Raw genomic sequence first — 27148 nt, forward strand, 5'->3', positions numbered from 1 at the left:
TCACAGTACCCCTCAAAATGGAGTCACCAGACACCATTAACCCTATTCTTCATCTTTATTTCAAGATCCACCAATACACTTTGGTATTCAACACCAATATAATAGGGACTTCTCCTACCCCTCCTGTTACTGCCTGAATGCCAGCGAATGTGCTCCATGGGATTTCTAGCCTTCTGGGACAGCTTTTAAGATGCACTGCAAACATTGCCACTCAGAAGTACACCACTAGATTTGACCATAAAATATCCCTATTGAAATCAATGGCAGCTATTCGGTGCTGTAATTCTGCTAGCACAGATAAAACCGTGCTAGCAGAAGATATTTAGTACTCTTTATGAGTAAAGGGAACTCCTACTCAGTGGCTGAAATCCTCTTGCTTAGTGCACTAAGTTACACTAGAACAGGGCTATTTGAACTAATGGAACTTACGTGGGAATTGATACACCAAATCTCCACTGATTCAATAAATAAATGCAAAAGCAAAGTGTGCTGCTTATATACTGTCTCATAGTGCTTAAAGCAGTCTCTGGGTGGTTTACAGTTTAATTATGAAGGTTACACATTTGCCCCCTATCAAGCTGGGTACTTAATTTACTGACCATAGAAAGATGGAAGGACTGGTGAACCTTGAGCCAGCTACCTGGGATTGAACCCAGGTTGCGAGCAGAGTTTTGGCTGCAGTACAGCAGGTTAACTATTGCACCACAAGGCACCTTTTAGTAATTGTGTGGTCTTCTCAACATAAATGCTACTTACAGTTGTGTTCAAAATTATTCAACCCCCAATGCTGTAAAGGGGTTTAGGGGCTATAGTGTACATTTGGAATTGTATTCAGAATGAAATCCTACAAGGACGTTTTAAAGAACCAAATGCAACTAAAATAACATCAATTGTTTGTGTAATACAGTAGTAAATGTTTCTTTTGTGGTTTCTTCATTGCCACAATTATTCAACCCCTTAAAGACTACCACTCTGAAGAAGAGAGGTTCATTCAGGTGTTTTCGATCAGGTATTGAAAACACCTGTGGATGTCACTGAGCACCAATCAAGCATAATAACCACCAATTAGGCAGCTTTAAAATGACTGTGATACTCGGCTCCTTCTAGACATTTACTGGTGCGGTTACAAACATGGTGAAGTCAAGAGAATGGTCCAGGAAGACAAGAGAAGAGGTGATTTGTCTTCACAGGAAGGGCAATGGCTATAAGAAGATTGCAAAGAAGTTAAACATACCAAGAGACACCATAGGAAGCATCATTCACAAATTCAAGGCAAAGGGCACTGTTGAAATGCTACCTGGTCGTGGAAGAAAGAAGATGCTGACTTCGACTGCTGTGCGCTACCTAAAGCGTAGAGTGGTGAAAAGTCCCCGTGTGACTGCTGAGGAACTGAAAAAAGATTTGTCAGATGTGGGTATAGAAGTTTCAGCTCAGACAATAAGGCGCACACTGCGTAATGAAGGTCTCCATGCCAGAACCGCCAGGTGCACCCCCTTGCTGTCTCCCAAGAATAAGAAGAGTCGAATGCAGTATGCCACAAGTCATGTGGGCAAACCACAAAAGTTGTGGGATAGTGTTCTGTGGACTGATGAAACAAAATTAGAACTGTTGGGGCCCATGGATCAACGCTATGTTTGGAGGAGGAAGAACAAGGCATATGACGAAAAGAACACCTTGCCTACTGTGAAGCATGGCGGAGGGTCAATAATGCTTTGGGGCTGTTTTGCTTCTGCAGGTACAGGGAAGCTTCAGCGTGTACAAGGTACCATGAATTCTCTTCAGTACCAGGAGATACTGGATGAAAATGTGATGCAGTCCGTCACACACCTGAGGCTTGGGAGACGTTGGACCTTTCAACAGGACAATGATCCCAAGCATACCTCCAAGTCCACTAGAGCATGGTTGCAGAGGAAAGGCTGGAACATTTTGGAGTGGCCATCGCAGTCACCAGACTTAAATCCGATTGAGAACCTCTGGTGGGACTTAAAGAAAGCAGTTGCAGTGCGCAAGCCTAAGAATTTGACTGAACTGGAGGCTTTTGCCCATGAAGAATGGGCGAAGATACCCGTAGATCGCTGCAAGACACTTGTGTCAAGCTATGCTTCATGTTTAAAAGCTGTTATAACTGTAAAAGGATGTTGTACTAAGTACTAAGATTGAATGTCACTTGGGGGTTGAATAAAAACTAATAATGATGTGAGCACAGAAAAGACATTTGTGGTTATTTCATTATAAACTTAAGGTTATATTTCTCTGACCTACAAGTGCCTCTTTCATGTAAATGTAAGCAAGATGACTGAATGATCAAAATCAATGTCAAAATGGCCAAAACATTCAATTTCAGTGGGGGTTGAATAATTTTGAACACAACTGTAAGTTATTTGGTAGGATGGGTAGAAATGAGTATGTGTATAATGGCAGCATCTGGAGCATGTTTCATGAAACACATAGTAAGTTCATGGATGATTTAACCACAGTATGTTATAATATGAAAGGGACGTGGTGGTGCTGTGGGTTAAACTGCAGAAGCCTCCGTGCTGCAAGGTCAGAAGACCTGTAGTCGTAAGATCGAATCCACATGACAGAGTGAGCGTCCGTCGCTTGTCCCAGCTCCCACCAACCTAGCGGTTCAAAAACATGCAAAATGCAAGTAGATAAATAGGTACCACCATGGTGGGAAGGTAACGGCATTCTGTGTCTAGTCGCACTGGCCATGTGACCATGGAAGATTGTCTTCAGACAAACGCTAGCTCTATGGGTTAGAAATGGAGATGAGCACCGCCCACTAGAGTCGGACACGACTTGACAAATTGTCAAGGGGAATCTTTACTTTTTTAGGTTATAATAAAGCTGTTGTTATATCACATTAGATAGCAAATTTTAATCCAGTGCAACACTGTCCATATTTTAAAAAGAACACTACATTTTCACATTGGCATATCAGAGGGAAGGTAGGACAGAACATTTTCTTACAGTGTGCTTGTTTTAAGTTTTTTACTTCTTAGTTTCCAGAAGTTAGAAAAAAATTCAGCAATGTAATATGCTACCTTGTTGTCTGATGCTGTTGCAGGGGCTCCACCATATTATGTTGTTGAATGAGTTACTCGGTTACAGGAAGTATAACTTCATTAGAGGGCAGTGATAGATCTGTGACCATTAAGAAACATCTGTAGAAATCTTTTGATCTGTCCCATTGACCATTAAGCACTATTACCTTGTTTTCAAGATCAATATTAAAACAATACATGTGTTCTAAAGAGCTATCTGTCATCAGTCATCATGAATTATAAAACTATTCACATTGTAAAGCATTCTGAATGCATTTAAGGCAACTTTTCAATAGTTCAGGCCCAAACCAGATAAAATTACAGCAATTCTATGTTTTTCAATCCACATCTGCTACAGTTGTGAAAGTACCATGATGCAGCAGTGTCTTCATTTTTGCCCTTGGTTTATTATTTTCAGGCAACTTATAAATCCAGATCTACTCTCTCAGGCAGGTCCAGTTCTGTTTTGGCATCTGCATTAATGGGAACATGCTTGTAGGCAAGAGATTGTTGGGCGCTAAAACGCAAGAGAGGATGTTAGTATTCTCTATGTAAAACTCACTTTTGCTCTTAAAATCACATAGAAAATAACTAGGTTTAAACACAGAGATTTTCTACTGAACCTGTCTAGTTTTATGTGAAAAAAAGGAAACATAATCCATGCATCTTCTTAGCAAAGGCAATGTATACGATATTTTACATACCAGGTTTTTTTTAATGGGTTGGAAAGAACCCACTCTGTTTCATATATTTGGTTTGGGAAGATGCTGCTACAGCAGTTTAGCATTTCTCAAGATGGAGGCGTTGACAGTGAGTACAGGAAAAATTCGCCTACTCTTGCCATTTTTTTTTTAGCAGAATTGATGTCATTTCTTGGTGTCACACATTCTCAACCACAGAATTAAAAAGTGTACAGCAAGCTTAGAGTCCTACAAAACCACTCTGGTTTTTAAAAAATGCTTTTCTTCTTTGCAATGAATTTATTTTGTTTAATTTTCTCATGCACTACATACATAGTTGTTTTTAAAGGGGAAAAGAACTAATACAATAAAATAACTTTTACAGATACATAATTAACAATAATATGATTTTATTTATTATTTTAAAAACCCACATAATTAACAATGATGATAATTTAAAATAAAATGCCTATATGTTTGTGTTAAATTATGCCATTTGCTGCCAGATGATTTGGCAATGATCACAAGTTTAAATGTCTTAGGATATTAGAATAACACAAGTCTATTATAGCTAGGAGCTTTGATGGCTATATAAAACTTCCATATTCAGAAACAGTCTGCCAAGGAATAGTAGCATCTGGGGAGAAGAAGAAGGCTTTTACCTTTATGTCCTACTCTGAACTTAGAAAAGTTACTTCTTGGGACTGTTAACTCCCAGGACCTCCCAGTCAATATAGTTGCTTTTTTAAAAGTTATAATTTTCCGAGCTTTATTCCTGTTTATGGGCTTCTCTAAGACATCTGTTTGGCCACTATGTGGTATAGACTAGATAGGCTTCCAATTGATCCTGGAGGACACGTCTCATTTTTTTATGAGATAGTTTGGTTGGGGCAGGAAATAATGAGAAAAACAGCACCAAGAAGATATTAGAGCAGCAATTCTAAACAGGTTTGGATGTAAATGCATTAAAAACTATGGCATTTCCAGCCACTTTGCACATTACATCTTTTCCTATAGTGTCACCCCAATCAATCTGGGCATCCATGGCAGGAAAAGTATTTGTATTTCACTGCAGACATTGTGGCAAAGCCACATTTTCCTAAACATAGCAAACAATACTTTCTAAACATACATATTTATATTTAGGTCTGAACCTGGTTTTCTAGTAAAAAGAGTTCATACAATGGCATGATGAAGCTGTCCATAACTGAGAGGTGATACATTGAGACCCAGAGTGTCACTCTACTACTACTCAGTTACAATGGTTTTAACATGTAATTATACCCATTCTTCCTCCAAGTAACTTCCCAATATCTTATTTGGAGAATGTCGGACAATCTATAATGAGTTTCTGTGTCAGGTTCAGGCATCCTCCCATGTACCTTAATTTTCAAAGCTATCTTCATGCTCAAGTATCTGTATTTCCTGCCTCAGAGTGTTCGAAACCACTGTCTCGTTGCTCTTTCTACTGGCTCTGGCGAGACTAATTAATGAACAAAACATCAGGCAGCTAGGTTTTTAGTAAGGGAACCCAAAACATACTGCAACTCATTAAGATTTTATTTTGAATCAGGTCCAGATTATAAAGAATTGGATGTTCACCTTCGGAGAATGGAGTCTGGATTTGGCTTCAGAATTCTTGGAGGAGATGAACCTGGACAGCCAGTAAGTTGCTTTCTTGTAACTTTCCACTCTGCATCTCTGGTATCTTTGTATTAGTCAGAAAAATATCACTTCATATAATGGTCATATTTGAATGGTACTTTTTCTTGTTCAGACATTGAAAAAGACAGGACTCTCAAGCTATCAGCATCTCCATCTACAAGCTGTCATTGTGAATCAGCCTGTGTTAAGTCCCCAGCCTTTTACACAGTGTCCTTTGTTTTCTTGGCATCTTTCAGTTACTGACTTACAGGACACGGCTGGTTTCTGGGGATGGTTGAGGCCCTGTTGTTGAACAGCAGCAGCAGCAAAATAACATTTCACATTTTGCAGGAGCAAATGAATGTCATGTTGTGATTTCCAGCCCTGAGAGATGTCTTGCTTGACAAATATAGTCATTCTGAAGTCTGAAACTGTCTACTATTCATATTACTCATTCTTGAAAACATTCAATACATCCTAGAATGATGCACATTGCATTGCAAAGTACATCAGATAATGACTTTCATTAGTCATGTACTGAAAATGATGGTATAAGAATAGAAATGTTATGCTTCTAATTCCCATGATATTTCTCTGGAATCAATGACAGCCATAAGGATTTACAGCCTACAGTGCATTAGGGATTGAAGAAGGAAGGTTATTTATTTTGTTTCACAATGGTATATTCTGCTCATATTTTTAGCCCTTTGGGATCCTACGGCAAATTAGGGAAGCCTAAAATAAGGAATAAGACATGGCTGAATACAGAAAAAAATGTAAAATAAAAGTCTCTGGCACTTTTGTTCTTTGTATTCTTTGTATTAACCTCAAAAACCTCTTCATACATCTGTTTTATGGTGAAATGCACACCGTTTCACTTTATGAAGTGTCTGCAGCTGACTGTGAAGGAAGTCATGGCCATAGCAACATTAAAACCATGGATGCCGCTAGTATCAACTGGACATTTAATTGGTGTGGCTCTGGTTTCAGCAGCCCACCCCAAACTTCAGGTTAATTGCTCTGCTTGTGCCACAGACTACCTATGGATTTAATATCTTGCAAAACTGATTCATATTTTGCTACCTCGTCATTTTGAATATACACATCATATCTCATTGATGGCTAATGGGATTCAGTATCAGGATATGGCCTAGTTTTACTATATGTTTTGACAGAAGGAATGAAATGCATGGTTGCTATTTTCAGCAGCAGCTGATCGTTTAATGTCTTGTCTCAGCCTAAGGAAGGTTATGGCACAACTTAATTTGTCTGACAGGCTGAGAATGAGGAGCTCATATTTGTGCTGCAGAGGGCTGTCCATAACCTCATTCTGCATGGAAATCAGCCGCAACACCATACCATTGCCTAACGTTAATATGTATGCCAGAATTATGCGTGGTACATGAGTCTAATAATCAGACATGGCTAGCATCAATTTTGGAAGCAGTATGGCCAATGGAGTGAACCTTCCAAAAAGCACTTAACCAGCATGTTTATTCTTGAAAATTCATTGTTATTTGAATTATGAAACTGACTGCTCTTTAGGAAAAGGAGCTATCACAATACAGTGATGTGCTTCTGTTTGATTTCCACTAGGATCAGCAATTTCCTCTCCCTCTCCACAGCCCCCTGTGCACCCTAAAAATGCTAGAGAAGTCCGGGGAACTCCCTGGAACTGGGTTTCTGTTTCCTTTCTTTTAAAAAAAAAATCATTCATTGTTGAAGCAAGAGTGGGGAAGAAATAAATCACTATTCTGCTAAACTTGGGTTCCAAAGGTCACTTGCAGAGTTTGGTCTATAATATTAATTGCTACAGATTTCTCCAGTTATTGCAGGATTAGAGATACTTCTCACTGATCTTCTACAAACAGTTCAGAAAAAAAATCGGGAAAAGACCATGTGTTCCAAATGACCAACTAAGGAAGAGTTTGAACCACACCCTCTTCCCACAGGCCTCTTGCAGACTGCAGCTCTTTCCATCTAAGAAACTAAGCCCAGCCCCAACATCCGCCATGAGACTTTGGTACTTCAATAAAAGCATAAAAATTTGGAACTACCCACAGGAAGTTGGTGCAGAACTTCTACAGTGTCTCCAACCTGCCTTTGGAATGGAGGAAAGGAAAGTTCCATCTACTCATCTCCAGAAACATGTTGGGATTTCTTTTGTTCCTTGTCATTTTGAACTTCTGTTTGTAATACTCTTTTTGTGTTATGTCTTAGATTCTGATTGGAGCAGTAATTGCCATGGGCTCAGCAGACAGAGATGGCCGACTACATCCTGGTGATGAGCTGGTCTATGTGGATGGAATTCCAGTGGCTGGCAAAACCCACCGATATGTGATTGATCTCATGCATAATGCAGCTCGAAATGGGCAAGTGAATTTAACTGTGAGAAGAAAGGTGCTACCCACAGGTATGTTGAAGAGAAGGGAACTCAGCTGTTTCATATTAAAAGATTCAATGCAGTCAAGAACAAGTTGTATGAAGTTTTGGCGAGCAGAAAACTAGTAGGTACCTTTTCGGAAGGAACATGGTGAAAATATTTGTATTCATCTTGCAATGCTTGTTTTGTGACACATACAATGAGGGGTTTGAGTAAAGAGTATGAACATTAAACTGACAGTATTTAACAGTTGTGAGAATGGAGTGCTCTCACTCTGGCCCCCAAGCCAACATTACTTTGACTTTTCTAAATGTGGAAAGTTGGAAGTCTGAAAGGGAAGAGCTCCATGGTCCTTCCACATTCACTATATGAATCAGGCTCCGGCTCCTGCCTCCTGTGGGAGAGAGTGTGTAGAAATAACAGAGCACTCTCTCTTCAGATTCATTGCCCTTCACATGCAAGATGCTTTTTATCAGAAGTGATGAAGGACTGTCCTTTACAAAAGGCAACAGAAAGATGGGACTTATTCTACAAATGGACTGAGTCAACAGGCAGCGTATGAAGAGCATATATTGAAATGAGAACTTAAATCTGGAAGGCACAAAATAGTAAAAAGAGTAATTTGGAATTTTGATATGGCAATATGTATCGAATGGACATTAGTATGTTATTGTTTCTCCTCTTCCCATTTAACCTCAATTCCCCTTTTCCTTTTTGTCACCCCTTGTTAAATTTAAAAAAAAAACATGTAAGATGCTGATAGATATGACGAAGTAGGGCAAGACTAGATAACTCCATCCTCTGGATGATAAGAATACTTGAAATACAACCCTCAAGAGAGTTTCTGTGTTCCATGTTATATTATTCTATGTTCTTCCATCAGCAGCAGTGCCACTGCATACAAGTACTGCTACCAACTGTCTTGTTCACATCCATATGTCACCAATAGAATGCAGGAAGCTTAAATAACCATTATAACTATTAGATCTTCAAGGAAAAAAATCATCTCATGAATTTTCTACTCACTCCTTTCAGTAGGAGCACAGTTATAAACCTTTGGACCCAAACTGAGAAACAAAAAACAAAAATAGAACAGATGCATATCTCTATTTAAAAAGCTTTATTGCACTGAAGTCTAGAGAATAGGTATGGGATTATTTCAGTCTTAAGAAGTTAGATTTTTTTTTTACATTTTCTTTGGTTTTATTTTAGATTTTACATAACCTAACATCAGGCTATATAACCTTCACATCAGTGATTTGAAGAATGTTCACAAAATACTTTATTTTCATGACTTTGGATAGTCTTAATGCTACCTTAGTGAGAAATTTTTAAATCCTGCAAGATTCCTCGCCTCCAGAATGAGAGCGAGATAACAAGGACTTCTCTTGATCAAAAATGAAGAGTTAATCTAGTGTCATGTCTCTTTAAAATGCAAAGCATGCATACATGACAAGCACTGAATGATAAGGCAATATATATATTTTTGAATGCAAACTACTTGCCCAATGCTTCTGATTCCCCTAAATCCACCTAACAATGCAGCAATAATTGCAGTCATGAGTAAGTACTGTAACTCAAATTGCCCAAGCCATGTAATTTGCACAGCAGGTACAATCTGTATAAAAAGTCATCTGCAGCAGATCTTGCCCTCCAACAGGCTGAGGAGGATATTTCTGTAGTACGTTATGTTTACTGACTAGAACAAGAGAAGGTAGGGATGTGAGCGATCCCACACACCATACAACAACAAACCAGGCACTCAGCAAGAGGCTGTAGCAAGTCTCTAAAAAGTGCACCTGTATTTTACATGTATATTTAATGCTTGTTCATCCACATTTGCATTTTACATTTGTAGGAGGATACCTATAAACATAGCAGTTGAAGGCACCCTGCCTAGGAAATGTTGAAATAAGCAGACATGTCCCTTGTGTATATCCCTATTTTCACCTTAAAAGTCTCGCCTTTCCCCTTTTCTCTGCCTAGTCTTTGCATTATGTTCCCAGCACATGTTCTTCAGATGCCCCCAAAGTCTCATACACTCAAATCCATCTCATTGTTGACAGTGCCATCTTCTGTTGGGGCACAATCTCCCCAGCCCCCCGTCCTGTTGTCGCAGTCATTCCATTTTGAAGACTGATGTTCTTCTATTGCCCATTTTAGACTCCTGGAGTCAGAAAAATGCTCTCCAACCTGGTGCAACGCCCCCTAGCAGCTCCCCAAACCCTAGGAAAATGGCCAGTAACCAAGGTAATAGATATGGCAGGTGGTGGTTCATTCTCTGGGGGAAATTGTGCCAGTGCTTGTGAGACTGTCCACTTTTATTTGTTGCTGCCCCCACAGACACATGTTTGGAAGTGTCAGTTGATAATTGTCTTTGAAAATAAGCCCCAGTCGCATTTTCCATTATAGATAGGATGGTGAACATGTGGGTCTTCAGATGTTGTTGAACTGCAACTACCATCTCCCATCACTGGTGGCTGGCTAGAGCTCATGGGAGTACAAGTTCAGTAACATCTGGAGGTTCACACATTCCCCTCCTCTGCATTGTAGCAACATCTTGGAAGCGAAGAATCTGTTTGCTCATAATCTCTGTAGCACAGACCCAGGGCAGATGTAAAGATGATAGTTCTGCCAACCAGCCACAGTGCCATTATTCCCAGAGGGTGGAGCAAAATGAGCCAAGCAGGTGGACACTCGTGTGATGATGGTCCCAGTCTGGAACTCATTCGACAAATTTGCTGTTGGTAGTTTGTCCATGAGCAGTTTGCTGACTGAATTTTCTGGCTCGAAATAGTGCTGGCACTGCACAGCTGTACAAAGTTTGGCACACAGTTGTGTTGTCTTATTACGGAGCCAAATGGCATACTGGAATCTGCCAAATAGGACGTTTGGTGCTCACAGTAGGTAAACAAGCTGATAAATAGGCAGTTGAGTTCGGTCTGCCAAGATGACAAAAAAAATGGGTGCAAGTTGAAGTAACGGGAATAATACATGGGTAAGCAGGCATACATTGTGGGTTGTAAAATTGTGGAAGGAATGTTTGGTGGAAGTGATCATTAGATATGTCAGCAGTAGTTATAGTAGAACTGCTTTTGTCTGTAGTGAATAAATCAGAGCTTGCACATGATACTTTTTCAACAGCAGCTCCCAGAATCCTCTACTCAAAATGGCAGAGGTCATACTGCCCATGGGATTCTGGAAGTTCTCAGCCAAATCAGTAAAATTCAGTAGTAAGTTCTGCTGACTAGAGGGAGAATGAATTTCTGAGAGGAAAGCTGCTGTTTAATCATAGATAACAGAAGTGTGCAAGTAAGGGGGGGAAGGAAGAAGACCAAATCATAGTTCTGAGAGAACTATGGGATGGACTAAAGCACTGCACGCTGCCCACAAGGCAGAGAAATACCCTCATACATGTTTTGTGTTCTGTCCAGCATTCATGGGGTTTTTAAAACAAAGACAGTAGTTCTGGCACTAACTGAGGAAACAGAAATGAAAAAAGACTGAGCTATTGGTGCTAGCAGAGAAAATACATGACAGCCAAACCTCCCAATAAATCCCAAGAACTCCCATGGACATGCCAACCACTGAAGCACTAAGGAAGATTCAGACTTGAGTCACAACATGCTATATACTCCCATGCAGCTGCTCCATCAAGCATTTCACATAAGGGTACAGCAACATGAAAGACCTGCATCATCGCTGCTAGGCAGGATCCATTTCCTAGAATTTTATTTTACCTTTCTTTTCTAGATTAATGCACTAAACAGTTTACTACTAGGAACAAGTGTATATGTTCCAAACTCCTCAGTGGGAAGTCGCATAAAACAATTTACCTTGTGACATCTTTCTGAGGAAGTGTGGACTGGTAGGAGCTGGGAGGTGACTATATAGTGAAAGACAAGGCATGCATGCATGCACGCACGCACACACACACAAATGCTGCTTCGCCCTCCTCACAAGTAAGATAAGTGCAAGAACACTGAAACTTATTCATAAGAATTTACCTCATAATTTATGCTTTTTGACATTCTTCCCTACAGGATTTCCCCCTCCATCTGTTGAATGAGAATGGCTGTAATTCTCATGAAATAATTCTCAGCAATTAAAAATATGTTCATGTGAGGAATTAAAAGGTGCTATTAAAATAGCCACTATCTATCTATCTATCTATCTATCTATCTATCTATCTATCTATCTATCTATCTATCTATCTATCTATCTATCTATCTATCTATCTATCTATCTATCTATCTATCTATCTATCTATCTATCTATCTATCTATCTATCTATCTATCGCAATTACACCCTGACCATCTAGTCAATTGACTACTCTTTTGTGCCTTTTTGCATATAACCCATAGTAAAAAGCTTATTGCAGGTTATCTGGAATACGTTGTCCCTTCCCAAGATGTTTCATCAGGCCAGTAGGCAAAAAGGTGTAATTGTACCACCATTAAATTAATTTCTTATTACTTTTAACTTGCATAGTTCCAGCTTAAGGAATTTTAGGATCGTTTACTGAGGTTGGTACTCAGAATGAGCTTGCTTCCGCATAGGTCTGGAATGCAAGAACAGGGCAACAAGTTTCATAGTGAATTATTTCTTCTTGCACTTTTCAAACCTTAGCTTTGTGTAGCAGAATAGTTTGGCTACAGGTACTATGTATCTTGATTCCAAAATAGATTTGGATGTGCGGCTGCAGCTGAGATAATCTCTTGGCCCTGTGAAGGGCCTTCTTGGTAAAGTCCATCAGGCTAGATGAAAAGGGTTTTAGAGTTTTTGGAGGCAGTGGCCATCTAGCAGAATGTGGAGAGGGTGGACCTTTATGTCTAGAACTCCATCTAGCAGGCCGAGACATTAAAAGTTGGTTCTCCCCCCCCCCCATATCTTTAGAGTTAGCAATGGAGGCCAGCCCTACCATTAGGCTAGGTGTGATGGTTGCCTCAAGTAGCAGTGGTGGGGGCTGTGAATGGGCTCCTGTCCCATCCCTGCCACTGCCATGGAAGGGCCCAAGCTGACCTGGTTGTGAGAAAGGAGTAGTACTGCTGCGTCACTGCCTCTTCAACAAAGAGACAAGAAACAGAAGAGTACAAATGCTACCAGCAGCTCCAGAGTAATGTAACTTCTGCTCTACCCCTCTCTGTCTTCATCTGGGGCTGTGTTTCAGCATTGGTCTCATCTCTTGACACACACACAAGAAAGATGGAGAGGAGGGACAGAAGACAATGAATTACTCTGAAGAATTAAAAAAAATGAGTGGCAGCAAAGGCAGTAACAATGAAAAGGGACAGCAGGTAATAGCAGTCAGGACAAGCTGTGTACATTGTACACTTTGGCCACCAGAAGAAGGAAAAGAAAACAGAGCTGCTGGATAGCTCAGTGGTTTAGGCCTCTGGCTACAGAGCTAGAGGATGGGAGTTTGATTCCCCACTGTGCTTCCCTGACAGGGGCTGGACTCAATGACCCATAGGGTCCCTTCCAGCTCTGCATTTCTAAGATGGTTGATAAGGTGGCTATAGACAAATTTTCTTCTGTTCAAAAGTCAGTTCTTTACAGATCTTGTGATCTTTTTAAGTGCCAGGGAGAACCAATTGGGAGGATTGTCTCTTGAGAATCCCAGTGGGCAAATTTCCTGATCTTTCCTTCCATAGTGTCTCTGCTTGGAACAAGAAGGACCACTCAAAACCTAAACTAAAAAAGTGGCCTGCTCTGCACAGAGCTGACTTATGGTGGGAGGTGGCCTCCCAAGCATCTTCCTTCTTCTCTAGCAGCGAGAGCGGGCAAAACTTTCACATGGCCTTGGCTGCTCCTACCTGCCGTCACATGTCATTCGAAATTTCTTCAGAGGAGGTGGCTTGCTGCCTCTTCCTGCCTTTGTCCAGGAGGACAGTGTTGCTCTTCCCCTTCTCTCCCTCAGTGTTCTCCAAAGGGGAGTAAGCAGTTCCTTTCTGTTGCTGCCACCGCCATCTCGTCCTTCCTATGTTAGTGGGCAGGAACACCTCCTTGCACTGTGGGGCACACAGCTTGTGGGGGATGGCACCTCATTTTGTTCCTCAAATAGTGGGAGAGCTTGAGACATCCCTGCATAGCAACTAACAGAGGCAGAAGACACCAACCCTTCAGTCATTTGGATTGTTTGCCTGCCAAACCCAGGGCTACTCTATGGCTGGGGAGAAAGGGGGTTGGGGTGGGATCTTAAGCTGAAAAGTATGCAGTCTTTCTTTAAAAACAGTAACCTAAGTGGAAGGACTCCCACCTTGCATGTCACGGCCGGAAAATACCTTTCCCCACATTTCAAACATTGTGCTACCTCTGAAGAATAGGTATAGTGGAGAATATTGTGAGAAGGAAAGACATCTAATAAGCCCATACATGAAACCCATACAGGGATTTACATTTAAACATGCAGTCCAGGTTATTAAATGTTCTCAGAATGAGTTAGTTCATACATTTTTCAAAAAAGAGTCATAATACCTTCCAAACTCAAAAGAAATGAAGAGAATTGCCAACTATTCAGACTGGAATAGTCAAGAAAGAGTGACTTTTTAAGGGACAGAGGGATTAAAATACTACTTTCTGCAGGGAACAGAACTAAACTTTCCCATTTCCTTCCTTTCCCCATGAATAGATCTTTGAGAATAGATGGAAATCCAATAGCAATATAAAATCTGCTCTGCCTGGTTCATCATTCTTTCCTGTACTTAATGGGAATCTGTTCCATTCATTTATAGCAGAGGCAGCAGTTGGTAATTCAGCAGGGTAAGATAATTTTCTTTTAGTTGCACTGGCAGTGACATAAACCGCATTCAGCCTTCTAAAACGTGACAGCCAGAAAATGAGAACTTTCTTGTCACTGTCTACAGCATTTAGTTGCTGCTCTGGTTCAGTAACTTCTGGAGATTTTCAATTCGAAACATAGCGGCATAATGGATTGTTTGTTTTCCTTTCCTTGTACTTGTGCTAATCACTTTATTTCAAAGTTGTAGGAAGGCGACTAGAGCAGTGATCCTCAACCTTGGGCCTCCAGATGTTCTTGGGCTACAACTCCCAGAAGACTTCACCACCACCTCTGGTGGCCAGGATTTCTGGGAGTTGAAGTCCAAGAACATCTGGAGGCCCAAGGCTAGAGGACATACCTGCTTGCTGGAGAAAAGAACAACTTTACCTTGCTTCAGAGAAACCAAACATGATTTTGCACTTTGACAATATTGCTTGTTTTATATATGACATGTCTGGTGGGAAGAAAACAAGTCAGCTGTTTTTAATAAGCTTCTTTATCACTGAAGCCATTCATTTTGCTTTTATATAAAACTACAGCCATCCAGCTATGGGATCAATCTCTGTTGTGTAGCTGCAGGCAGGCAGTTCTGTCTCTGAATGCTAGTTCCTGAGTGTAGCTCTTCTATATATAAAGTTAGGGATGAATTCAGAGGAGCTTACTTCTGAGTAGGTACACATGAGACATAGACAGCATTGTGTATACTTCAGTCACTAAGTGGGACACGATTTGCCAGTAACTGTGGAGTTAAGGTTGTCTGACCTATATGCTGTGTGACATAAAATCTTCACTAGCACAGCACCCATTCCATACGTGCTGGAGATGGTGTACAATACTGTATCCTGTGTGCCAGGTTACAAAATGGATAGTTGTAATGGATCCCACTCCTGCAGTAATTCTGTATATTCACTTTCAGTAGCACAGGAGACTTTGTGCTAGCGGAATAATTTTGCTGGATTCATGGCTCTTTTTAGTAGTTTAGCAAGACAATAAAATGATTGTCTACCTGGTGCATCCTCTGAGCCTTCCATGACTTATACAATTGTGCTGCCAGCTTTATTCACCTCAGTTTGGCAAGCTGAGGCTCAAGAGAGACTGTTGCCTCCATACTCCATGGCAGAAGCAAAGTTCCGAAAAAGTCAATGAGTGGTAGTGGTGAGTCTTCATAGTGAAGCAACCTCTATTCCTTTATTGAGACCATTTTCATTATTGCTTGTAGAATGGATTAGGCCGCAGAGTGCTCAGATTCATCTGTAATAAAGCTTCTGCCTGAGATACAAGTCAATGCATTGTCCAAAATACAAGTTTAGCATGCACTCTCTCACTCCCTTTCACTTTTCATTGAACACTAAAGATAAAAATATTATGAGCTCAATTACTCTCTTCTTACATTGTCTCTACATTTATTTGAGTATTTCTGATCTGTCACATAAATAGGGCTAATTATTCCAGTTCTGTATGCATGATCAGCATCCTATTTCCCAACCAAATAACCACCCAATCTTTGACAACAGAATAATTATTTAGGATTAGTCTTCCTTCAATCATGCCTTTAGTTCAGACACAAGAATCTTTTTGAATGGGAGCTTCTTTCCTTAAAAGCATACCATGCAGCTAATCCTAATTACTCTGTTAGTTGCCTAATGAACTTCTTTTAGTTTGAAGGCAAATACCTTAATATTGAACTAGATGTTTAATTAAACATTCTTATGAGATAGAGCACATAGACAAGGATCGTCAAGGAAACACCGGATTCATTTTCATGAAACTCCCCATCCTATCACAGCAATATATCATAACTATAACACTGTTCACTGTGATATTAATGTACACTGTGTTCTACAGAATAACCAAAACCCCATAATATTTAGTTATTGTTTATCCCTGGAGTCAAAAGATATGTTAAGGTCAATAGTAGTGAAAGGACTGCCACATTATTCAGAAGCCTGAATATAACTCATCTCCAGTTAGTGCCTGCGTAAATACCTCATTTAGTCTGGATTCTGAGCTTTCAAGGAGAGTCTCAGAGTAGCTTACAGGAAAAGTTAAAATCTATATAGATAAAACAAATAAAAACAACGCCAGTGGTTCTAAAGCCCAACCAACAACACAGCTAGCTAGAAACAGAACAAGAAGTGACATATTAAAGGCCTTGGAAAATTAAAAGGATTTCATCTGAAAACATACGAGTTTTAACACCAGGTAGAGGAATGTCTCTGAGGAAATGATACTAAAATCAGCACCATCTTGGTGAGGCCACCACTGATTTCATTGCTTCTCTTTGCTTAGTCATAGATCTTCACATCCTTGCTTTGATAGAACATTTAATTCCTTTCTTGCTTGTCGGTGTTAACTGTAGTCATAGTATGAGTAATGCTTGGAAAGTTACTTTCAAAAATGGTTCATTACAATTATAGTTTCAAGCACCCTGAAGTAGCCAAACTTATAATTTTTAACTTCAAATATTTTTTTACTTTCTTATTACCGTATTTATATATGACAACTTAAAACATTACTTTGGTTAGTTAAAAAAAGTAACATGAGGATACTGCAAGCTGTTGCCCTATGGTACAAAACATACCCTAAGTAGTGAAGCCGCATCGTGTTACTTTAAAAGTAGCTAAAAACGGTTACAGTTATATTGTAAAAAAAGCTATCCATTGTGTTACAATTGAAGTGTCGCAAAGTTATTTATTAATTACTGGGAATGTATTTAATTACAAGTTGTTATTTATAATGCTTTACTTCCACGCTCTGGGTCTGACTGACTAGTATCTTAAGAAACCCAGTAAAAGGAGAAAGAGTGTTAATTGTATGGGTACAGGACTTATCTTCGGGTTAGGCCCTATAAGAAAATATTTCCTGTTTCAAAGAAATCCAGAGGGTGCTTCATTTGAGTCATGTGTCGCCAATGTTCATCTATTCTTCATATTAAGAGTTCCATTTTGGAACACAAGGAGGATGACTCCATATTGTCTTTCTCATCCAAAAGGAATCCCAATATTCCATGCCTGATCTATTTGTTTTAGTACTCTCTGCCAGAGCTTGGTAAAGTTAATTTTGGACTCCTAGAATCCCCCAGTTGGCCATGCTTACTAGGAAATTCTGCAAAATACAGTGGTCGGGTGGAATCATTTTTCTCAGCTATTTCTAGTACAGTAATCTGTGTTCTAGAAAGGGAGAAGCCCTATTCGGCCATTCAATAAAAAGGTGAATCCAAATCCATGAGTTGAGGTATAAACTTGTTCCATCAACTTACAGGTGACTCTTGAATGGAGAAAGAGAGCTATCTCTACCCATGCAAGCTATCCATCTGACAGGAAGCCCTGATGCATCAAAGTTCCTGTTCACATAGAAACTACCCTCCTCTTCAGATTTAGTTCTCCACATATGAGAAGTGGGAAGGATGAAAGGGGGCAAGGCTAGGCTGCTCCTTTTGCTCATGAATTCAGATTAACTCTTTCACTACAGAAGCAAGTAGGGGTGGAGAGGTTTGAGTTTGGTGATCATGTCTTCTAACAATAAACAAATGAGATATAATCTTGTATAATTTATGTTTTAGGAGAACCATGTCCAGAGAATGGTAGAAGTCCAGGCTCTGTATCCACACACCACAGTTCTCCAAGAAGTGATTATGCCACATATGCGAACAGCAATCATGCTGGATCGAGTAGCAACGCTACACCCCCAGAGGGCTTTGCTTCGCACAGCTTGCAAACAAGTGATGTTGTCATCCATCGCAAAGAGAGTGAAGGGTTTGGCTTTGTTATCATTAGCTCCTTGAACAGACCTGAATCGGGATCTACAATAAGTAAGTGGAATATTTCTCTCAATTATTCTTCTATTTTTTTTTTTTTGCAAAAGTCCCACGAGCCTTCTTCTGTCAACTGCATATGCTAGATATTGTGTAAGCAAAGAATTAAGCATCTGTAAAGCTGTCTCTTCTTAGATGTTCTCTGGATCAAAAGACTTTTCTCATAGATTTCTAACTTTCTATAGAAAGTAGACCCATTTAAATCACTGGAATTAGAGTTAGTCATGACCTGTTTAAATACTAAGGGCTGAAATCCTATTGCATTTGGTGTAGCATAAGATTTTGGCTGCGGAAGTTCACAAGGAGTTATACCAGGCAGTCTGGGTGTCTAATTTACAACTAGTTGTGCAGTTACATTTGAAGAACTTCTTGCTAGATATGACTTCTGCCTTCCTGCAAAGTTTGCAACTGCTTCTACCACCTGGAATTATGCTGACATAGCTATGCAGCAGGATTTTGCCCATTGATCTCAATATATCTGCCCAATGAGTCTGCTGTTTCAAATTTCACTGCTTAGCGCACACAACTATCTACTTTTAAATTATAAGACCAGAAAGTAATAACTTGAAGTGTTTGTGTATCTATATCTAATGTAAATACATTTTAAATTGTGCAATGCTCTGATCTGATTAAAGAAAGAAGTATATATAGGAAATTATATTCCAAATTGTGTAAAATATTAAACATGCAAAATATGTTTATATTTTCCCCTGAACCTCCAAAACAATACTTTACAAATTGAATATACCAAGTCTTATAGCATTACAAGTTTTGATACTTGTGCCCCCATTTGCATAATTTGTTACGAAAAATCATATGATGGGAAGGATATACAATGTCCACTTATGAGTCCATCATAAGAACATATTCTGTGGGATACAAAAAAATTCACATTGTAGTGTTTGCCCCAAGAGTGACCCGTCTGATAAGTCTTATGAACTGAAATTGTAACATTAGTGTGGCCCTTAGAAAAAGCTGGGGTGTGTGTGGAATCCAACAAATATATTGGGGGGGGGGGAATCCAACAAAAATCCTACAAATTCTTGCAAGAATATGAATATTATCTAATTTTGATTGCTTTCAACTGCAGTTGTGGCTGGAATTCATTGTAGGAATTTGCTGTGAAGTGTTTTGTTTTTTCAGCTCCCTTGGTGAAGGCATGATGTTTTGGGAAATTACTGGGACTGTTGCTGCTCCCAGAAGCCTTTTAAGAGGACCAGGCTGGATGACGCCACTGGATGCAATCAAGAGAAAGCTAAGTGAGCTAATGTTCAGTTGAAATCAATGAGATTTAAGTTTGTAGATAAGTGCTTGAGTCCCATTGATTTCATTGTTCACTTTCTCTGGATTGTGCCCACTATATTTGAGCATTCACCTGATTCCTCCATTTTTTTTAAATGTCTGGCTGTACCTTTCTGGATAGGATTCCCAGTCTATGGTGGTTATTACTCCCATCATCCCTGTCACATTCCAGCAGATTATCAAGAGCACAATGTGTTTTTTTTTTGCATGGAATAGCAAAAAGATAGTTAATTGCCCTTAATACTCTTAAAATTGTGCTTAGCTATTGAAAAATAGTATGAAGCAATTACCTCCACCCCACAGACACATGCAAATGGAAGTGAGATTTGAAGTGAAAATCTTCAACTTTAATAGCTGTAAGCAACAGCTTGTCAGAGGCTATGAATGACTATCCTACTAACTAGTTAATGAAGAGCAAAGAGGAAGGACGAGCTTTGGCAACAAAATGGCTGCAATCTTAGGACTAATCTGAATTTCTGTTATAGGATTTTCATTGGGGTTTTTTAGGAGAAACAAAGCATGTTTTTTCTTTTATAATAGGTGTAGAACTGAACAATGTGCCGTCATATTTGTATGGTTTTAATGTGCATTTGTGTATTTGTTTATCATAAATGGAAAAGAGTAGTCAGTATATTACTTGGGCCCCTAATCATGGTACTCTGCCCAAGGAGCTTTCAAGTGCCTTAGAATAACTTTGAACTGCTTTAATAACCTAGCATTTTTTCTGCCAGTGTCTGCATTTCCTTCTGCCCCACTGCAGTGATTGTTGGCCTGGAAAGTCCAGCTAGTGATGTTTCTCAGTATCCTGGGAATTGATGTAGAGGACCCGTTGTAGAGAAAATGTAGGAGGCTCTGTAGACTAACTTGGAGCTTCGTTGCATCTTGCTTGGAGTTGTTTATGCCAGCCAACCATAGTTTTCCAAGGTTTTAGTTAGACGATACTGGGGATGGATGCTGGGAAGTATGTGCTGTTCCACAGAACTATTCTTATAGATGTCTGAAAGGAATTGTTGCATTGTCATCACAACAGACTAGTGTAGCAACATCAATAATTCTGTTTTCAGTGCTGTGGTCTAAGTCTAGTGCAGGGTTAGGCCTGTGTAAACCTATTTAAATCAGGCAACTTATGTTTCTGATGAAATGAAGTGCTGTCCACATAATGTTTTTGTTAGGCCATAACATTGAGGGACTCAGAGAACAAAGGAGCTTCTAATGTTTCCAGCCAACTGTTTTGGATTCTTAAGGCTTTGTAAATACAGGTCCATGTCACAGTAAGTCCACAAAATTCAGTGGCTTAACATTTAGGGTCTTTGCTTGGGCTTCCAAATTTTGGAAACCTGGAGACAAGATTGCAGGAAAAACTAGCGGTACAGTGGACCCTCGACTTACAGACGGCTCGACTTACATACTTTTCCAGTTACAGACTTCTCTGGCGCAAAATTTAGGTTCAACTTGCAGCCGGAGAATCAACCTACAGACCAGAAGAAAACCAAAATGGAACAAAAGTGGAACAGAAATGGCTGGTTACAGGATTAATCAGTTTTCAATGCATTGTAGGTCAATGGAGACTCGACCTACAGACTTTTCAACCTGCAGCCACCATTCCCATATGGATTAATTCCGTAAGTAGAGGGTCCACTGTATTCAGCTGTGTTACCTAACCAGTACATGAGTGGGACATAGGGCCATGCATGCTGGCCTCATCCCTATTCCCTCAGGTGCATTGGCCCCATGTCTTGCAGTTCCAACAGTGGTGCTCCAGGACCTGATGTGAAAGCACTGAGCCAGTACTATGGGGTATAGGGGTAAGGCCAGCACACATGTGCCTGCCACTTGCATGATGAAGATATTGTATCCTGGTTAGACCTCATACCCGAACAGATTTGGCACTAGATGGCAAAAAACCCACAAAGTGAACAAGCTAGCATAATGGATTATATGTTATTTCTCCCAATTAAATTGTGACACTCTGTTAGTGAAGACTGTGGAGAATTGAGGACAGAGTACTAATATATAGGAAAGGACAGTTGGCTCTGGAGTCTTTGCTTCGTTTTCCATTTTTACTTTACATTTCTTTTAAAACATTGAAATACTATCTGACATACAGTACATATAGAAATATAGATCTTTTGGGTTTTCATTTGGGTTTTTACACATGTGTGCAGTGCACTCCTCTTCAACTGATAATGTCTGACATTTGCTGATTGTATGAAAACGATGTGAGAAGACAGCAAAAGGCTTTTTAATATATATACAAAACATGCCCTCAACTGTTAGGTGAAATACATACAGAAGGGATTAAAAGGCATGGTACTTGTAAAAGTGAGAAGCAGTATTTGTCAGTGACACCAGCTTGTAATGATCAGCGCCGTCTGCGGCCATGCTGTAATATTAGCTGGAGCTCACTACTAGTTTAGTGATTTTCTGTCAAGAGTATTATTCTTTTTTGTAAAACAAACAAACAGAAAAGTACCATCCTGTATATGACACCCAGTGTTTCCTTGGGCTTTCTGGAATCAAATGTTGAGGGAAACAAGCATATCATGGTAATCATAAAATACTGTCTGTAAATTTTTTTTTTTTTTTTTTTTTTTGGCATTTAACTTTCCATCAAACCATGAAGAAACTATGAGATTTGAAAGAAGTGAGAACATTCTGTGAAAATCTAAGGAGATTTTTTACACTGAAACCCTTTGCTGTTATGCACACAAAGGATGCTCCATGCTTAGGATTGCCAGGTGTCGTGCAAACGGAGGACATGTCCTCCTTTTTAGCCTCATGTCCTCCGTCTGGCAGGCAAAAATAAAAACCTTTAAAAATGTCAGGCTTTTGTATATTTTATGTTATAATTTTGGATGGGAGGGGGAGAGATAGAAGGACCCCCCTCCCCCTCTCTTTCCCCGCCCCTGCCCGCCTGCCTGCCCATTACCTGCCGCTGGTGCCGGAGCACAGCCCTTGCCCCTCCCACCACCTCTGCAGCTGCTCAGTGATCCGCCATGCCCATCCAGCCCACGTGGAGCCCAGAAAGGCAGCACGAGCAGAGCGCCACCCGCTGACCCAAGCAGGAGCAAGCAGCACCCGAGCACATCAATGGGAAGGCAAGCATCCGGACTCCGTGTGTTCAAAGTCCCTTTTGGGGACTCCAACTCCCACACTCCCCAGTCTTGAACATGTGACCCTTGGGGGAGGGGAGGTTGCCTCATTCAGTTTTGCCCAACACTGCTTTCCCCCTGCCTCCGCCGGAGCCTTGTTTGGGCATCCAGATAAGCAAGGTTGCCTCTGAGCCTGTGCAGAATGCGAGCAGCCGGGGGATCCCACAGCCGGGCCGGGGTGGGTTTGGGTACAATTGGCTGTTTAAATAATGCTTTTTGGTATTTTGAAAAAAAGCCTCCATTGAATTTATTTTTATTTTTTAACATGACTGTTTCTTGGTCGGTTCACTAAGAGACATTTATTGACAGCTATTGTAATAAAATTGTATTGATTGCGCATTTAATCCGGAACAATTCAAATGAAACATTCAGTACGTCCTCCTCTGTCCTCTTTTTTGTCTTTCTATGTCCTCCCTTTGGTACCCATGTATCTGGCAATCCTATCCATGCTTCACTTGAGGGGCAGCACTTTGCAAATATTTGTTTACATTTATAGGTGGCTGGGTAACTCAGTAAGTTAGTTGTTTAGCTGCAGAGCCAGAGGTCAGGCGTTCAGTTTCTCGCTATACTGCAGTGATTCCCCTCCTTATTCTTTTTCTTTTCTTTTTCTTTTTTTAAAATGGGGGACAAGGAAAATTTTTGAGTATTCATTACCTGCTCAATTGAGTTCCATGGTGGAAGGCAGACAGGATATAAATGCAGTAAATACATTTGTCTAGATCATATCATTAAAGTATTGCCAAAATTTGGCAATAAACAGCATATTTTGCTTTTTCCATTGTTGAAAAATAAGAAATCAGGGGTTGTCTGATGTTCTGTCTTTGAAAGCAGCCTTCTGTTCTGACCTGTGATTGCAGCCCACCAAGGGCCCTTTGACACACAGAAAGTCATTGCTATGCCGAGAGGGGGCTTTCCCCTAGTAATGTGCTACAGAGTCTTTTAAAATGGCTTTGAAGTTCCTGTGAATTTCAGAAGCTGCTTGAAAAGCAGTGGGGGCAAGGAAGTTCGCTGTCAGGGAATGAAGGCATAAAAAAAAAAATCCCTTGGCACTTGCAGAACGAACTGCAAACCTCTCTAGATTGGAACCCATACCTGCAGCTGACAGCTCAGATAATTGGCAGCCAAAGGTCTTGTGGGGTGTGGAATGACTGCAGGAGACCAGGCTAATGTAAAAAAGAGATTCATTATTATCGTGCTAATGAAATATGCACTAAGCCTCTTTTAATATAAGAGACTGTAATTTAAACCATCCATATTCTGCTCATTCCAAATGTGAAAAAGGGGGACATAGGGTGCCTTCCTCAATTGGCATAGGACCGGGGCAGAGAATGTGTGGCATTTACTCGCCCTGCTCATTCTGCCCAAGAATGTATCCAGAGACATTGGAGGCTGTCACCTGGGGAGGACTCTGCTCCTTTCTGCACAGCAGTGGAGGAGTTGAATCTTTGGACCTCCAGATGTTTTGGCCTGCAACGGAAGCTACCCATGGTCTGCTCCTGCCTGAGGTGACAAGCAAAGCGCTGCCCTCCAGTGTGCCGTGTTGGAATCTAATCCCCTCCCCCCAAAGTCCTTCACAAAAGAAAATAAAGTGAGGGCACCATGGCAAGCGAGGGCACCGTGGCCATCTCTTTGGCTACCAGAAATAAGGATGTGGTGCAGTAGTAGTGGCATCAGTGGCAACTAGGACTACAGCATAAGGAGAGGGGAAAAAACCACCACCACCAAGAAGAGGAAATGCCAGCCAGCCCAGAGGCATATGTTTGCCTTAAAATGCCTGGCTCTGAGGTTTCTCAGAGGAAGAGCCCATAGGAACTGTGTCTAAGGACATGAAAATTTCCCCCTTTTCACTGCTGGACACTGTGGCATTGCCTTATCCTTGCTATCTTTGGTAGGGAAGGCAGGAGTTAATGAAGTAGCCTGTTGTGGAAAGATGCATGGCGTAGCAGCAGTAGGGGTTCTGTCAGGGCAGCCAGGGGAGTAATGAGTTAGCCACTCTTACCCACCACACTTTGAGGTTATTTCCTCACTGGGCTAATAATGGGGTGCTCCTGGCCTATAAGTCCCATCAGTCCCTGCCAGCCTGCCCAATAATGAGGAATTGTGAGAGTTGTACCCGATGATATCTGAGAGCAAATGTTTCTCAGTCCCTTTGGATCAGTCGTTAACCACCTTGGGTTCCCTGGTTCTTGGACTAAAGCTCCCAGAATCCTTCTCCACTAGCTGTGCTGGCAAGGGCTTCTGGGAGTTGCAGTCCAAGAATATTTGGCGATCCAAAGCTGGGAACCACTGCTTTAGACCAAATCAAGTGGCTTTGAATCACCTCAGAGAAGCCCCTTTGGAAGGCATGTACTCTTCTAAAAACATCAGTGCTCTGCAAATCTGTTGTATCACTCTAGAAGCTTTCTCCATGTCTTCCTGATTTAATTGGTTTATAAATTTTGACAGAAGAATAAATTGCAGTAAATGGATTGCTTCATGGACAAAACTGAAATGTCACACTATATGCACTCTTGTGTACGTTTACCCTTACGTTTCTTTCTTTCTAAAACTGAAGGTGGCTTTGTTGAGTGTGGGACTGAGAAGAGGGGAATGCCTAATTCTTTCTCCTCAGATATTTTTCTGCCCTTCCGGTCTGTTTTTTTACCCACACCTTCAGTGGAATAGCTTAGGGTCCTGTCATTATCTTTTCACCTGCAGAGAGAAAACAACTAAAAGCCAGGGAGAGTAGACTGAGCAAAATGGCCATAGGAGAAAGGATTAAGCACCGTTCCTGCTTTCTGCTTAAGATTGTGCCCTTTTAGGCCATTTTTTATTTTTGTTTCTTTTTTTTTAAACTGAAGCCAAGGAAAATATGCCCACAGCTTCATATTATGTATAATTCCTTTCAGAATGACACTGACAATGTAGGTACAAGATCAATGTGAAGGAGAAAGAGAAGACTGGGGAAGCAACAGGAAGAGAAAAATGGAAAGATGATAAATTGCAATAAATATTTTAAAAGAACCAAAGAGGAAGGCACTATGCAGTGCCTAAAATTATGAAGTGGATTAAATGGCAGTCAGCTGGAGTAGAGCTGAAAATTTTATTTTTATAATTATCAAAAGAAGAGAGATTTTTATAATTACCAGTAACCTTTTTGTAATACTTTTATGATTACCAAAGAGAGAGACATCTTCACTGTCCTTCCACAAGCAGAAGAAGATCTTTATCTTTAGGCAAGCTTTCTCTTAGTGACAAGCTGCCTGAGTGGTGTTTTTAAATTGATTGATTATTTAATAAATTTCTGTCCTGCTCACACTAACAAATGGATTGTTATGTGTTATTTATTTATTTATTTATTTTAGTACATTTCTACCCCACCCAGCTAGACCAAAGGTCTACTCTGGGTGGCAAATGCTTTGAATGTGTTGTTAGTGTTGCTTATGTTACTGTTTTTAGTGTGATATTTGTCTGATGCTTTTTAATATTTATTTACTGTTTTTAGCTTTAAATATTATCTTTTAATGATGTAAGCCACTTTGGGCTCTTCTTAAAGAGAAAGGTGGGGTAATAATACTTTAAATAAATAAATAAAATAAATAGATTTCACTAGGCCCAAAGCAATTGTGAAGATCATGGCATGTGGAGTGTGTGTGTGTTGTACGTTCTAGAGATGATCCAGTTCTAAGGGGAAGTGGTGCATCCAATGCCTCCACATGGACTTCTCTTGATTTTTATGGGCTCACAAGTCCAACTGTTTGGTGTGCATTTTTGAGATGCGTCAGGATGACTCTTGGAAACTTCATCAACAACTGCTGGACTGAAACTTCCCATTATTTTTACACTTTACAGAATTTCACTATAACTACTCCTCAAAGCTTGCAAACAGCCCATCCAGGTTATCTTTCACAGAAAAACAATGGATATGTCGAGGCCCATGTAACCTTTGGAGCCCATAACAGTACAAGACCAAGGGAGAAAAGGCTGACTAAAATTAGTGCCACGTATGGCTGCTGTAGGTCATTTCACCTATGTAATACATCTGTTATAATTCAGTTCCTGGCATACATCAATTTTTCCTTTGCTAAATTAACAGATTTTGAGGACAGGAGATTATTTAAATCTAGTAATTTGCAAATGTCCATTCAGTCTCACACGTCTGGTCCAGCACCAGACAAAGTCTGTCTGGTATTTGTTTGCCATTGAACAATGAAGTCGCTTCTACTAAACCAGAGCATTAGATCAAACTACAGTTTGCTTAATTAAAAGTGCTTTTAAAAGTAAATCACTAGAAATTAATGAGAAGGAGTTAATTCTGTGCTAAAAGCTTCTGCATCATTATCTTGTTGCTAGAAGAAAACATGA

General features: G+C 40.3%; 1 protein-coding gene across 50 annotated transcripts in view; it reads left to right on the forward strand.

Annotated features, from left to right (window-relative positions):
• MAGI2 (membrane associated guanylate kinase, WW and PDZ domain containing 2) overlaps nt 1-27148 on the forward strand; it is an 889129-nt gene that overhangs the window by 787577 nt on the left and 74404 nt on the right. For 36 of the 50 annotated variants that reach the window (XM_073000722.2, XM_073000721.2, XM_020789967.3 and 33 more), the window contains 4 exons: nt 5301-5392; nt 7592-7784; nt 9918-10004; nt 18099-18347. In XM_073000722.2, the coding sequence (XP_072856823.2) occupies nt 5301-5392; nt 7592-7784; nt 9918-10004; nt 18099-18347 (621 nt within the window). The remainder of the gene's footprint in view (nt 1-5300; nt 5393-7591; nt 7785-9917; nt 10005-18098; nt 18348-27148) is intronic. The other 14 variants (XM_078394321.1, XM_020789971.3, XM_078394301.1 and 11 more) reach the window with 2 other exon arrangements.

This window comes from Pogona vitticeps, chromosome 5, assembly GCF_051106095.1.
Source record: "Pogona vitticeps strain Pit_001003342236 chromosome 5, PviZW2.1, whole genome shotgun sequence".
Lineage (NCBI taxonomy): Eukaryota > Metazoa > Chordata > Lepidosauria > Squamata > Agamidae > Pogona > Pogona vitticeps.